At 45.1% G+C, this 13,720-nt stretch overlaps 1 protein-coding gene across 1 annotated transcript in view; it reads left to right on the top strand.

Moving 5' to 3' along the window:
• Dock1 (dedicator of cytokinesis 1) overlaps positions 1-13,720 on the top strand; it is a 516,647-nt gene that overhangs the window by 102,575 nt on the left and 400,352 nt on the right. Inside the window, 5 exon segments of the mRNA XM_052714776.1 lie at positions 1,305-1,408; positions 2,135-2,318; positions 7,041-7,138; positions 11,876-11,965; positions 12,288-12,388. Coding sequence (XP_052570736.1) covers positions 1,305-1,408; positions 2,135-2,318; positions 7,041-7,138; positions 11,876-11,965; positions 12,288-12,388 — 577 coding nt within the window.

The following is a 13,720-nucleotide window of genomic DNA, read 5'->3' as shown; positions in this document are numbered from 1 at the left end:
GAGCTAGTAGTTTTTGAGTAGCTATTGTTTGCCAGGTTTTATTTCACGCACTGGAAAATGGCAGTAAAAAAATACATAAAGACATATACACACTCACACATATATACTCATATACACATATACATGCTCACATATACACCCATATACAAATGTGCACACATATACACTCACATACACACGTGCATACACACATAGATACATATACACATGTACAATACACATATACACATGTTCACATATATACCTATATGTAATCACACATATATTCTCACATATATATATACACATACATATACACATCTACACATATACATACGCAATATACAAACATATGCACACATACATTTGTATACAGACATGTACACACCTACCTTTGTACACATACCTATACCTACATGAACATACACACTCACACACATATACACACATGGACATACAGATACGGACATATATAGACATACATATACATACACACATGTGTTCACACACACATACATAGAAATACATACACACTTATCTATAAATATGCATGTATATACATATACACCTGTACACACAGACGACACACATGTATACTCGCAAACCTTTAGAGTCCAGGGCTCAGTAGACTGACACTAGCAATAATAATGACAAGTCCCCCCCCCCCCCCCCCCCCCACTTATCTGCCAGTGATGAGAACCAATGAAGAAAAATCCATCAGATGCAGAGAACATGTATGAGCAGGTGGGCCACTGACTCTTAGATGCTGTGAAGAAACTTGAATGAAGGGGAGGGGCAGGAGTCCCACACGCAGGTCTGGCTGTTGCACTTTCTTGCTAAAGGCATTAGAATTTTCCAATCAGGTCTTCAGGGCCCCAATGGTGAGTTTTCCTTCCCTGCGCTGGCCCTGTGCCATGTCTTAGGTTTCTACCCCTGTTCACGCCCTAGTCTCTCTTTGTTCCTGCTCACAGCATGCCACGTCTCCTTTGGCTGTTCCTTATCGCTCTGGGATTGTAGCATCAGGGGCCTTCCTCCGTAGCCTTCTGCAGAACTTTGCTGCTCTTTATTCTGGAGTCAGTCGTGTCTCACAGTCCACAGTGTCTTCTTCCCTGGGGTTGGAATTGAGTGTTTGAACTGCTTTGAGGACAGCTGACCCTTCCATGATACAATCTTCCTCGTTGTGACTGGGGTCCATTTCTCTCCACCGTCCTTTGGCTTCACCAGTGCAGTGTAGTGATGGTTTTCATAAAGGTGTCCTTGGTAGAACATGCTAATGCCACTTTGTCCTAAGTGTTGTGGAGGGTGATTATTGGTTTTCTTTGTAGCTAAGGATAAGTCTGAGAAAATCTTCGCACTGGCCTTTGTGAAGCTGATGAGATATGATGGGACCACCCTGAGAGACGGGGAGCATGACCTTATTGTCTACAAGGTACGCGCATCATTGCTGGGACCCTGGGGATACTGAATGTGGTTGATCCTTTGCGACTTTGTCACCTGAACTGAGCTGTTAGTTTTACACGGCTGTAACTAAATACCCGAGGAAAACAGCTAAAGTGAGGCAGGGTGCATTCTGGTACAGATACCAGAGCTCTCAGTCCTTCATGATGGGGAGGATGTGATGGGGCAACTCACATCATCGTGTCCAGGAAGCCGAGTGAGACAGTACAGTGGAGGTAGACTTTCTCTTCTTCCATCAGAGTCTCTAATCTTCGGTTCAGGAGGGAACTTTTCCCTCGTAGTTAAGTCTCTGTCATAGACACACTTAGAGGTGTGCTTTACCAAACTCCGATAGCTTCTCACTCCAGCCAAGCCTGCGATCAAGATGAACATCACAGCTGACATTTCCCACCCGGAGGAGAGAGCTGCTCTCTAGCACTGAGCTACATTTAATTATGTAAATGAGCAGTTATGATGACCAGCCCTTTTGCTGTTCCTAACGAGAGAAGATGACAGGCAATAACACATTTGGTGCTGTCTATGAAGGCTGGGGATGTGAATTAATCCACAGGAAGTGGGAACATTGTTAAAGGACATCGTAGAACACAGCATAGAAGGGGGTGTGAAGCTTGCAAGAATTCAACACAATAAAGCATGCGTAACCTGGATGGTGGCCTGGATGAGTGTTGTTTGACATACTGTACGATCAAACCTACAGGCTGAAGCCAAAAAGCTGGAAGACGCAGCCACATACTTGAGCCTCCCTTCTACCAAGGCAGAGTTGGAAGAAAAGGGCCACTCGGCCACAGGCAAGGGCATGCAGAGTCTGGGGAGTTGCACCATCAGCAAGGACTCTTTCCAGATCTCCACACTGGTGTGCTCCACCAAACTGACCCAGAATGGTGAGTTCTGGAACTCCTCCCTCTCAAACACATCCCTTTTGGCTGCTAGCTGAGCGGAGGCGTTTGCTGTGGGTGCGTGGACGTCATTCACTCTGCCCTTTGATAAGGACCTATAGATGTCAGTGCACTCGGGAAGAGGAGGTGGCATCCGTCATAGTTTAAAATTCACTCTTCTATTTTTGTTTAAGGATTAACTCTGCAGGGAGGTTAAGCAATGAAAGGACTTATTTTTAAACATGTATTTATTTAAGGTGTGTGTGTGTTCGGGGGGTGGTCACAGAGGAAGAGTTCTAGGAATTGGTTCTCTCCTTCCTCTGTGGATCCTGGGGAATTGAACTTAGTTTCTCCTTCCTCTGTGGATCCTGGGGAAGTGAACTTAGTTTCATCAGGCTTGTTGGCAAGCAAGCTTTGTTACCCACTCAGCCATCTTGCCAGCTCTGGACTTCCTCTTTAAGATACTTTCCAGACAAAAGAAAGAAACAAGGCATCAGGGGAAGTATATAAGATTTGAAATCAGACCAGAGAATGGAGTTGAACCTTGGTCCTATCTTAACCCTGGAAATGACCTTAATCAAGGTCCTCTGAACCCACGTGAATCATGCCTGCTTCCAGAGCTTTCTGACTAGTATGTAGACCGTCTGGTGTGAAGCCTCCTGGTGCAAGGTGCCTCCCATCTTTGTGCCTTCCCCTGTCTTAGCTTCTCCTTGAGATAGCTCCAGGTTATCTTTCTTTGGAGGAGTTGGTCTGCCCGACATTTTCTAGGCCCCCGGTGGTGTGAGATAAGGCCTCTTTGCCGATGCACGTACACTCAGCTCAGCCTAATGTGGCAGGTCACTCACCAGTGGGTTCCCCTTGTCCCTGGGCTGACTGAGCTCATTTCCCACTGCTTGCCGCTTCCCCAGAAACACAGCAGTCCGGTGGAGACACTTTTTATTCAGAGCACACCAGTGCTGTTGCTGTGACTCCGTCTGGAGGAGGCAGAGGCTCTCCGCACAAATCCTTCATTTAAAAACCGCATCCTCCTAATGTGGCTGTATGATAGCTGTGCAGAGACTTTATGCTCTCTTGAAATGGAGCTTGAAAATCCAATTTTTTTTCTCTCTTAACTGCCTGATGTGAATTGTGATTATTAATGTCTGCCATTATCAGGAATCACATCTTAATGTTGTCTGTCAGTCATGGCTGGAGTTTGAGATTTGCTGAGGGACAGGCATCTTTTAGACTCTGACAGGGTAAACCTAGCACAGAGGTAACCCTGTCCTTTGGAAGATGGGACTCTGGAGGGGAGAAATGTCGGAGTCCTGAGGGCTTAGGCATGCCAACCCTGGGTCAGATGTCTTCCAAACGTTCTCTGCCTGCTTCTTCTGTCTCTCTTTCTCAGCTTTACCCAGAGGTGCTTTCCCACCACTGGCTTCCTGAGTATTAGTGAGGGGCTTAAGCTACCAGACACTTTTGGGTTGATTGGGTCGCTGTGACTGCTGATACTCTGGGGCCATTTGGACGCTTCCTGGTTGCTAAGTCATCATGGGTTTTTCTGAATCATTTCTGAAGGGTCCTAACTTCCTGCCATGCGGTAATCCCCACCAACAAATGAAACTCCTTCCCAGAGGGACTGGATTTGTGCAAGCAGTGGGGGAGGGGAGGATGTGCAGGAGTTTGGTGCCTAGGGTACATGAGTCAGCTGTGTGGGCTCCAGCTTGTGACTGGGCTGTGGAAAGAATGTTCCAGTGCTAGGAGTAAAACTCTTCTGGGTATGCTCAACAAGCTAGTGTTTGTGCTTGGTTTAATGCAGGCTAATGGTGGTGTCCCTAGTTGGATCATTGGGTCACCTATATGTGGTGCTTTAGTGTTTCAGCAGGTGCTGAGATCTGCTGTGTGTCACTTTTCACTTCGGAGGAAGCCATCGTCGTATATATCGGTCATGTTCCAGATGTATTGATTGCTAGATATTATTTGAAATTTGATCATCATTTTCTTTCAAAACAAGTCTCATCCACAGCATCTTTTTGAAACCACACATCCCTTCCAGAGAGAGTGTGGGCGGAAGGGGGAGGAGACCTTCCAGGGTGGTGTGTGGATTCCTCCTTTCACCTTCCAGCTCCTTGAATCTCACCATCTGCAGGGTGATTCCCTCTCTGGTACCCTGGGAGAGAGCCCTGGTCTCAGCAGCAGCTGTTGCCAAGCAACAAGGAAATTCCAAAGTGATGCTGCTCACTGAACAGAAGGAGGAATCTGGCTTTCATTTCATGCCAGCACTGATACCCCTTTTTGGGATTGTGCCATACCAGGAGTATATAAGATGGGGGTTCCCCAGTTGGCATCTGAGTGTGGAGTCCCAGATTCTCCTCTGAGGGAATCATTTTCCTGAAACCATAATTTGTTCCTGCAAAGTTCCATTACTTAGGGAAAAAAAAGCAGGGGCTGAATTATTCATCAAGGTTTGTATTAAAGATCTCTGTCCTCAGCGCTGTGTAGGCTGCCATAGGGGATAGGAAAAGAGCTGTGAGATGTGATTCCTTGTCTCAATTAGCTTACTGTGTAATGAGAGAGAAAGGACTCATGAAACAAAGAATAATTATGAATCCAACTGTGTTGAGTCCCTGGGAATATGGGATGGAGCAAAGAAGGCCTTTTCTGACTAGTAGCTCTGTGGGGGTGGGGCAAGCTGTTTTCTTAAGCACCACCCCATGAGATGATCTATTAATTTACTCTTTTGAACTTTTTTTTACTCATATTTGCAGTACAGAACCCACAGTGGCAGTCCATGTGTTATAATGACCTGTCTAGTAAGCCCTGTCTCAAAACAGAACAAACAAACAAACAAACAAAATAAAACAAAAGTACAAAACCCAAGAATAAGTCAATGAATAAAAATTGAAAGTTGCAATATAGAGCTCAGGCTCAGCCCAGTTGTATCACATGTGACACCAACTTGGAATGAGTGACGTTCACTGGTCATCATTAAAGAAACATTGATCACTTACTTGTGAGATGGAAATACCCCCAACCCTGGGACCAGGAGTGTGTCAGGATAAGATGTATCCTTTCTTGTTACTTTGCTTTCACTTAGAAATGACAACATGTCAACTTCCTCCCCAAATTTCTAGCTCCTTTCATAATTGAAGGGCTGCTGCTGGTTGCATTTTGTGTTGCGTGTCCTGATAAGCTTGCCTACGTGTTGTATCATTGGATTCTTCTTAGCTGAGCTGCAAATTATGCAGCATTGTACCCGCTGTTCAGACAAGAAAACAAGGAAACTCCCTGCCCAGTGTGCTGTAGATACTGTGTGACTCAGCTGGCTTTACATAACCCACAGTGTACGTGGGTGCTGTGGCGCTGCTCCCCCCCCCCCCCTTTTACTCTTTTAGTCCTCAGAGATGCCCGAGGTGATGGGAAATACATGAAAATTTGTATGGGCTGTGGATGGCTTTTGTGTGGCTTGATTCTGAAATTAGAATGCATGGCTGTTTACCGAATTCTTACCTAGATCCAAAATTATATGCTTGCTTTCAGTGTTAGTGTGAGCCTTGACTTTATTTATTCGTTTTTATTTATTTATTTTGGTGCTTGCAGTCTCTTCTGTAGCTGATGCTCCTGATGCACATAAACAGTAGATTAGATGCAGTTTGCTAGTTGCATTTTTGCAAGTAATGGCATAGTGATAAAACCGCAGGTGAAGGAGTGCAGGCACGTGTGCTTTCCTAGACAGGACTTAGATTCTGTCTTCCTACCTTAAAGAACATCTTAATGTCTTCAGCAAAATCCTTCAAGCTTTAACAACAAAGCAAAACAAAAAGAACCCGAGGCCTGGGAAAATGTCTCTGTCTGTAGACTGCCTGCTGTGCAAACGTGAAGAAACCATGCGGGTCCTCAGCACCCACATAAAAGCAGGGGCATGTGCCTGTAACCTTAGCCCTTGGGAGTGGGTGGGTGGAGACAGGTGGATTCCTGGAACTCATTGCCCAGCCCATTGAGTTGAGTTAAACTACAGACTCCATGGGAGATCCTGTCTTAAAAAGCAGCACGCAGAATGGTTGAGGAGGAAGAAATACCCAAGGTTGACCTTGGGCCTCTACACACACACTTGCGGACACACCCCTCCTCCCCTCATGCCCTCACAAACATGTGCTTCTAATACAGATGTGCCCCCTTCCTTTGGATCTTTAAGATCTAGTGTATTCCGTCCTGGCCTTTTCTACTACAAACAGCTTTGAGGGCAGCAGGCAGCTGCTCAAGAAGAACTCTCAATTCCTCCTGGTTTGTGGCTCCACAGATTGCTCAACTTGCGGTTTCAGGACGTAAATTTATTTTATTTTATTTTATTTTAAAGAAGGTAGATATCTGTTCTTGAGCAGGAAAAGGCACTTGGGGGGACGAGGCCTTGGCAGCCCTTTCTGGGTGGGCAACATCTTTCGAGTGTTACGGTGGTTGGCAGCAGTCTCCAGTAGGTGGGAAACACTACCCCTGCTTTGGTTCTCAAATGCATTTTGAAAGCTCCTACATGAACATCATTTCCTGGTAAATGTGGCTGGAAATAGTGACGTCAGCTTCCCTGGTGTTAAGTATGTTGGTACTCAGTAATGAAATATTTAACAGGCGAACATTCTGAAACTGAGTTGTGCTTTCTTTGGAGAAGTGTTCGCAGAGGACTCCACGTGCGGCATGAATTTGAGACGAAGCTCTCTTGGGGATGGGGAGCTGATTCTTGCGTTCTGTTTGCAGTGGACCTTCTGGGGTTGCTGAAGTGGAGATCCAACACCAACCTTCTACAGCAGAACTTGAGGCAGTTGATGAAGGTGGACGGTGGTGAGGTGGTGAAGGTAACATGGGCTGTGGAGGGAGGCTTGGTCTTGTGTTTCGTCTCCATTATCATGCACTGACCCCCGGGGAGTGCAAGACTCTGGTTATAGTCTCTCCACAGTGACTTAAGCCTATGTGTGTGCGGTGCTGCTGGGCTCCTTTCGGAAGGGCTATCTGGCTTAACTTGGAAGGCATGGGCTTTGAATCCACCTGCTGCTAGATGCTGTTTCCTCTTTTGATGAGTTCTTGATGCTGTGTTGACGGTGGCCTCTTTCAGCCATGACATTGCCTTCTTCTCCTCTGGGTTCTTGGGGTTTCGTGGGACATGGTAGCCTGCTTTTAACCCATGGGGGATATCCTGTGTGTACTGCACTGTTTCACTCTTACCAAGGTCATTGTCACCATTCTTATTACTAACTCATGATTCTTCAAGTTACTCAGAATGACATGGATAGTCAGCTCTGTGTGTGGTAGAAATATTACAAGCACCACGAGTCTGGCCTGGTTATTTCCTTCCTGTGTGGCATTGAGCTCATCTTCTAGCCTCACATTTTGACTCTGGAGAAATGTTAGATATTAATTAGTTTTGTTTGTTTTTGTATGCATTTATTTGAAATATTTTCATTATGTGAGAATTTCATACAATATATTTTTATTACATTCACCTTCTTCCTCCCCTCAACTCCTCTCAGATTCATCCCCACACCTCCCTACTCCCCTTCCCTAGTTCATGTCTTTTTCGAAAAATTTGTTAAGAACCCATAAATTCCAATTTGTGAAGCCCATAAACTCCTGGGCAGGGAACCATTCACTGGAGCTTTGTTAATCCACCAGGAGCCACAACCTTAAAGACAACAAACTCTCCCTGATAAACCATCAACTATCTACCGCTCCTCACTTAGTAGGAGGGGCTTATCTGGCTTCATCTTATGCAGGTCTTGTGCAGACAATCACAGCTGCTGTGTATTCATGGGCGCAGCTAACAGTCCCATCCAGAAGACACTCTTTCACTCTGGACCTTTCTGATCTCTGGCTTTTAACATCTTTCTGCCCCCTCGTCTCCAGTGGCCCCTCAGCCTTGGTGAGGGGATATGATATAGATGTATGATTTATAGCTGAGCACTCCACAGGGACTCTGCATGATATAGGTACTGCTGTTTATGTAGACCCTCTCCGCTCGGTGTCCTGACCTGGAAGCCTGTGTCCAAGCATCAAGTTCTGTCCCTCTTATTCTCTAATAGTTTGTGCTTCTGACATCCTTTCTACCTGGGGTTCTTCTCCCAGGTTCCATTCCCTTGCTCAAATATGTTATCGCTGTCAGGGCGATCCCTCTGGGCCAGGGGGCGCTAGGCTGGCCAGGGGCCTGTGCTGTTTCATAAATCATTTCTCTACTGCCTGATTTGGCCTCTTCAGTTCTTCACCCTCTGTGAGAGGAGTGTGCAGTAGGGGACTGCCTTATCTCTGGAAAATTAATTACTTAAAATGGCCTTAATTAACCAGCAATGTGCTTAACTTCAGCGTGAATTAATTGGGTTGCACTACTTTCCTGCATCCGTTGTGCAACCACTCCAACGTACCCTCGCTAATCTTAAAATTTTAATCATCTCCTCAGTCCTGTTCTCATACCAATGGCTTGGACAGCGTTAATTGCATTTTATACTTCCTTGGGTTCTAAATCCCCAGTTCAGATGGCAACCGGGGTGGATAAATGAACCCACTTTAAAAGACATGCACTTGATGAAATTTTGTCTTTCATTTTGAAGTCCCCGTGTCACAGATTCATTGTACTTCTGTTGATTTGGTGTCACACTAGGAAAAAAAAAAATCTAGAATCATCTTGTCCTCTTCTCTATTCCCAATAGCCAATGTATTATTCTATCTGAATGTTCATCCCTGGTAGTGGTTTTCCTCTCTCTCCCTCCTTCCGGTGAGCTGGTTCTCCTGGCTGGGCTGGGGTGACCTCACCTGGCTTTACCTGGTGTGCCTGACTCTTTCTTCCCCTCTGCCACCACACCTCACCCATGCTGGTCCTGGAGAGACAACCTGACTTGCCTACGTCATGCAGTCTTGAGGGTCAGCAGGACTTGAGGGGTCTGGTTTTCCAGGGTGCTTTCTTCTTGATAGCTAGTGGGGTGTATTCTATTTATCCCATGACTCTCTTGTGTATTTTCATAACTGGTGGAGGAGGATTTGATGGATTGAGAAAGGAATTTGTATGTTTAGGGAGAGCAATGGATTCCCACGGACGTGGAGAATGAAGGTAGCTTGTTGATTCTTCACCGGGTACTCAGAGAGTGAGGGGGGAGGGGGAGGGGTCTGAGCAACAGGCCTTTGGCTGTATGTGGGGACCCTTTCCAAATGTTTGTCCCTGACTTCCAGGTGCTGTGCCCAGAGAAGGAGGCTCTGCTCTCTCCAGTTCTGACTCTGAGCCATGTCATTTGTCTTAGTACCATTGATAGGTCTAATGCAGGGAGTTTGCACGAACTGTGATGAGCTTGGTACCCAGGGAGCCTGTTGGCAGGGACATTGGGCTGTTAGCAGATGGCATGGAGTTTTGACCTTTGCCAAGGTTTACAATCTGAAAATGATGGGGAATGTAACAAGGTTGTACAGACCCAAATAATCAGAGTTGATTAAGATCTTGTCATGTCCAGACTGGAGATCTTGATGGAGAGGGTAGTGTATCTTCTGCCAGTTGTGTGTACTATTTTCTCTGTGTCATAGAGGTTGGGTAGCACAGTGGCAGACAACCAGGACTCATGTCTCCCTGAGCCACAGTTCTGCCAGTTCTTCTAATTTCAAAGCATGAAGCATGGGTGGGCAGTGGGAGCCACCACCAGTTTGGGATCAGGTTCCTAGGGCCTGCTTCCCCAGTCTTCAAAAGGCTGTAACATTTAAGATCCCCTGTATTGTCTGCCAGAGCCTATGGGTGCTGGTGTGTAGGCAGGACAGCTCAAAGTCTGGACCCAGCATCTGATGCAGCCACCCCTTTGAGATTTTCCTTGTGCGACACTTCACCTACCTGACCCTTCAAAACAGATTTTTTTTTCCTCTTTCTTTTCTTGGTTTTGTTTTTGAGATACAACTTGAATGCCATAAGATTTCACCCGTTACTCTGTTCAGTTCAATAGCTTTAGTATATTTATAGAGTTGTGTAGTTCTCAGTACCAGCTAAGAAGTACCTACTTTCTTTACCCACAAAGGAAATTCAAAGCTGTCAGCCGTCACTTCCCAGAGTCTCTGTCACCTGTCGTCTAGTTTCTTTTTCTCTGTCTGTCTAGTCTGGACATTTAATATAATGGAATTGTGCAATGTGGCTTCTGTGTCTGGCTCCTTCCATTCACACACATTCAGTTAGTGGACAGAGCATCCATGCTATAGCTTTCCTAGGAACTTCCTGTCTCTTTGTGACTGAGTGACACCAGTCCATTGTGAGGACAGAGCGAGGTAGATAGAAAACATTCATTTTGTTCACCCATTCTTTAGTTGATGGACATTTATTTCATTTTTTTTTTTTTTTGGTTGTAAACAGTGCTGCTTCAGATCTTCATGGGCAGATTTTGTGTGAGCATTATGTTTTCCTTTGTTTGAGATGGGTACCTAGGAATGCTGTTGTTCAGTTATAGGGTTAATGTATGTTTATGTTTTTGAGGCATTGTCAAGCTGCTCTCCAGAGCCCCTGGACCATGTTATATTTCTCCCAGCAGTAAATACACCAAGGCTCCTCCCATTTCTCTGCATCTTCTCCCACACTGAACTGTTGTCCATCTTTTTGGTGATAGCCTTTATAGTGGGTGTGGCGTGGGAGTCGGTTTGTGTGTTCCTCCTGACGAATGATGAGGCATCTATACTTTGTTCCTTTTATGGCCAATATTGTATCATATGTCGTTCTCCTTATTCTTGGGCATCTCCACCACCAGGGATCTCACCACTTCAGTATAATCTGGTCTAGTCCACTTTACACCTCTTTTAGGATGTGGGATTTGATGGCTTCTAGGGTGACATACCTTTGAAGTCTAACTTTTTTCTTAATTGAATGATGCTTTGCTTTCCTGTATGGCCATGTTTCTTTGAGTTTCAACAGACTGTACAAACAATACATCAATTACTGGTCATCCATAAACACTTTCCAGCACACTGCTTCATTCCTCAGCTGCAGGAATACGCTCACAGTTTCTTCTTGATGGCTCCGTTGGTAGGAGGTCTTTCCTTGCTCAGCTGAAACCTGGTGCTCCATAGCATCTTCTTGTCACTCATGGCCTCTTAGACTTGGCTTATATAGATGAATCTGATACGTCCTGATGAAAATATGCAAGAGGAGGCTTGAGAAGGGTCTCTGTGTAGAGTTGGGTGACACAGGGTATTTTCCAGCTCTGGTCTTCCTCTGCTTGGCCCAGGGTGACCTTCTTTTGTCTGCAATTCAGTCATATGAAATTTTGCCTCACTCACCTGCCACCTTAATAACACCTTGGAAATTAGTAGTTCAAGAACTTAACTCATATATTTATTGCGACAGGGTCTCGCTCCATAGCTCAGGTGGGCCTGGGACTCCTTATATACCTTGGACAATCTTCTTGCCCTAGCCTCCCCAGTTTTGGGATTACAGGTGTGTACCACCATTCCTGGCTGCACGTTTAAGTTCTATATCCAGGGCTGGGGAAAGGTGGCTAAGTGGAGTCTTGCCAGAGACCATGGTTGTCATAGGCTAGGGGAGGTAGGGTACAGGGACTGTTCACTGACCTCTTGTGTCTTTGCAGTTCCTGCAGGACACCTTGGATGCCCTCTTTAACATCATGATGGAGAACTCTGAGAGTGAGACGTTTGATACCTTGGTGTTTGATGCTCTGGTAAGGGGGTCTCCTTTTCATCTGCTCAGAGAGGGTGTGGTGTTCTTTCATGCTGCAGCCTTTGAAGGGGGAAGGGACCCATCTCAATCACCTTGAAAGCCTTTCAGTTGTAGAGTCCATCAAAGCGGAAGCCTGGAGGTGTGCAAAGATACTTTGAATATGAAGCTATAGTTATGTTAATACCCTTGTGCGGGTAGGGAGATACAAACCTGGGTATGGCCTCTGCAGGGACATTTCCAGCTTATTTCCTCAAGTCACAGAGGAAGATTCTAGAATGGTTTTCCTTGTGCCACCACTGAGACTGTTTTGGTTCCATTGACAGGTCTTTATCATTGGACTAATCGCTGATAGGAAATTTCAGCATTTTAATCCTGTTCTGGAGACTTACATTAAGAAACACTTCAGTGCGACCTTGGCCTACACGTGAGTTCTCCTGGGTTCCTTGAAAACTACTGCTGCCTTCTCTGATGTTGTGACTTTGGCCTATGACCATACATTTCTTGACTCCAAACTCTGGGTTTACTGGCATACTTGGTATCATTGTTTCCTTCTTAACAGACCTAAAAATCTTGTTGGAAGAGATATATGATAAATAAGCCTCCTGTTCTGGAATGAATCTTCCTTCTCCTCCATACCATCCATTTATCTTTGAAAATTTGTGCTTATGTTCGATGAAGCTGATCTATGGATGCATGTACCTGTCATGCTGCAGCTCCCCAGCAAGCAGCTGATGAATAAATAAATGGATGTGTTTCTGTTTTGAGGTGATTGGCCCTTTAGTGTACATAAAATGCAATTTTGTATTCTTCAACCAGTCTCCTGACTTCGTAAAGTCTGTCTTCCCTTTTCTTACACAAGTTTTAGCTATTAAACTACTTAGATTTTTTTTTTTTTCTGTCCATCTGGGCCCTTTGTCCCCAATCCTGTCTGAGCACACAGGGGATGTATAGGGCCTGGGCCAGCAAGGCAGGTTACCTCCTGTTTGTTAACACAATTCTGGATGTAGGATGCATGGGCTCAAATGACAGCTCTGTCCTTTATGAACTGTGTGATCTTAGGCAATTTGCGTAACCTCTCTGGCCTTCAGCCTTTTTTTTGTCTATATATAAAAAAATATTATTGTAGTCTTGTTTGAGAATTTGAATGAGTTATTAGAGTGCTCAGAATAAACCCTGCTCCTTAGACGGCAAGCACTAAGCAGTTGTTGAGGTTCATTTACCTGCTTTCTCATGTTGGGATTTAATGACATGTATTCAAATTTTGTATTGTGTAATTGCATTGAAAATGAAAAAAAAAAAAGTTATACACACCATTTCTTTGAGAACACCACACTTAGAAGTTAGAGTCTATAAAATGAGTCCAAGGCCCTATCTATGATTCTGAGGAGACTTTGTAAAAGCCTGTATTAAAGAAAAGCCTGCACGTAGCTGTGAACTCAAGGCCCAGTGATACCAGCCAGTGAATCCAGTGGGTTGCCCAACCCAGTGTTGTTCTGCAGGTCCCTTCCTGTCCTGTCCTGCCTGTTTATGACAGAGTTCCTGTCAAGGGTGGCATTTGTAGAACTTCTTGAAGCCTGCAAAGCAAGCTGTGATGAGCCTTTTATTAGTCTTCTGTTAATGTTTATTTAAAGCTCTCTATTGGCTCAGTGGAGATGCCCTGTGGGTTGGCATATTGGACATTTTCTCATAGACTCTCTGGGAAAGAAACCGTTTGGGGTGTCTTCTTGCCCTAGTGACCAAGCATGGCTACTCAGGG

The sequence above is a fragment of the Peromyscus californicus genome, unplaced genomic scaffold, assembly GCF_007827085.1.
Source record: "Peromyscus californicus insignis strain IS unplaced genomic scaffold, ASM782708v3 Scaffold_4__1_contigs__length_199733344, whole genome shotgun sequence".
Taxonomy (NCBI): Eukaryota; Metazoa; Chordata; class Mammalia; order Rodentia; family Cricetidae; genus Peromyscus; species Peromyscus californicus.
The sequence above is the reverse complement of the archived record's forward strand: the minus strand, read 5'-3'. Positions and strand labels throughout refer to the sequence as shown.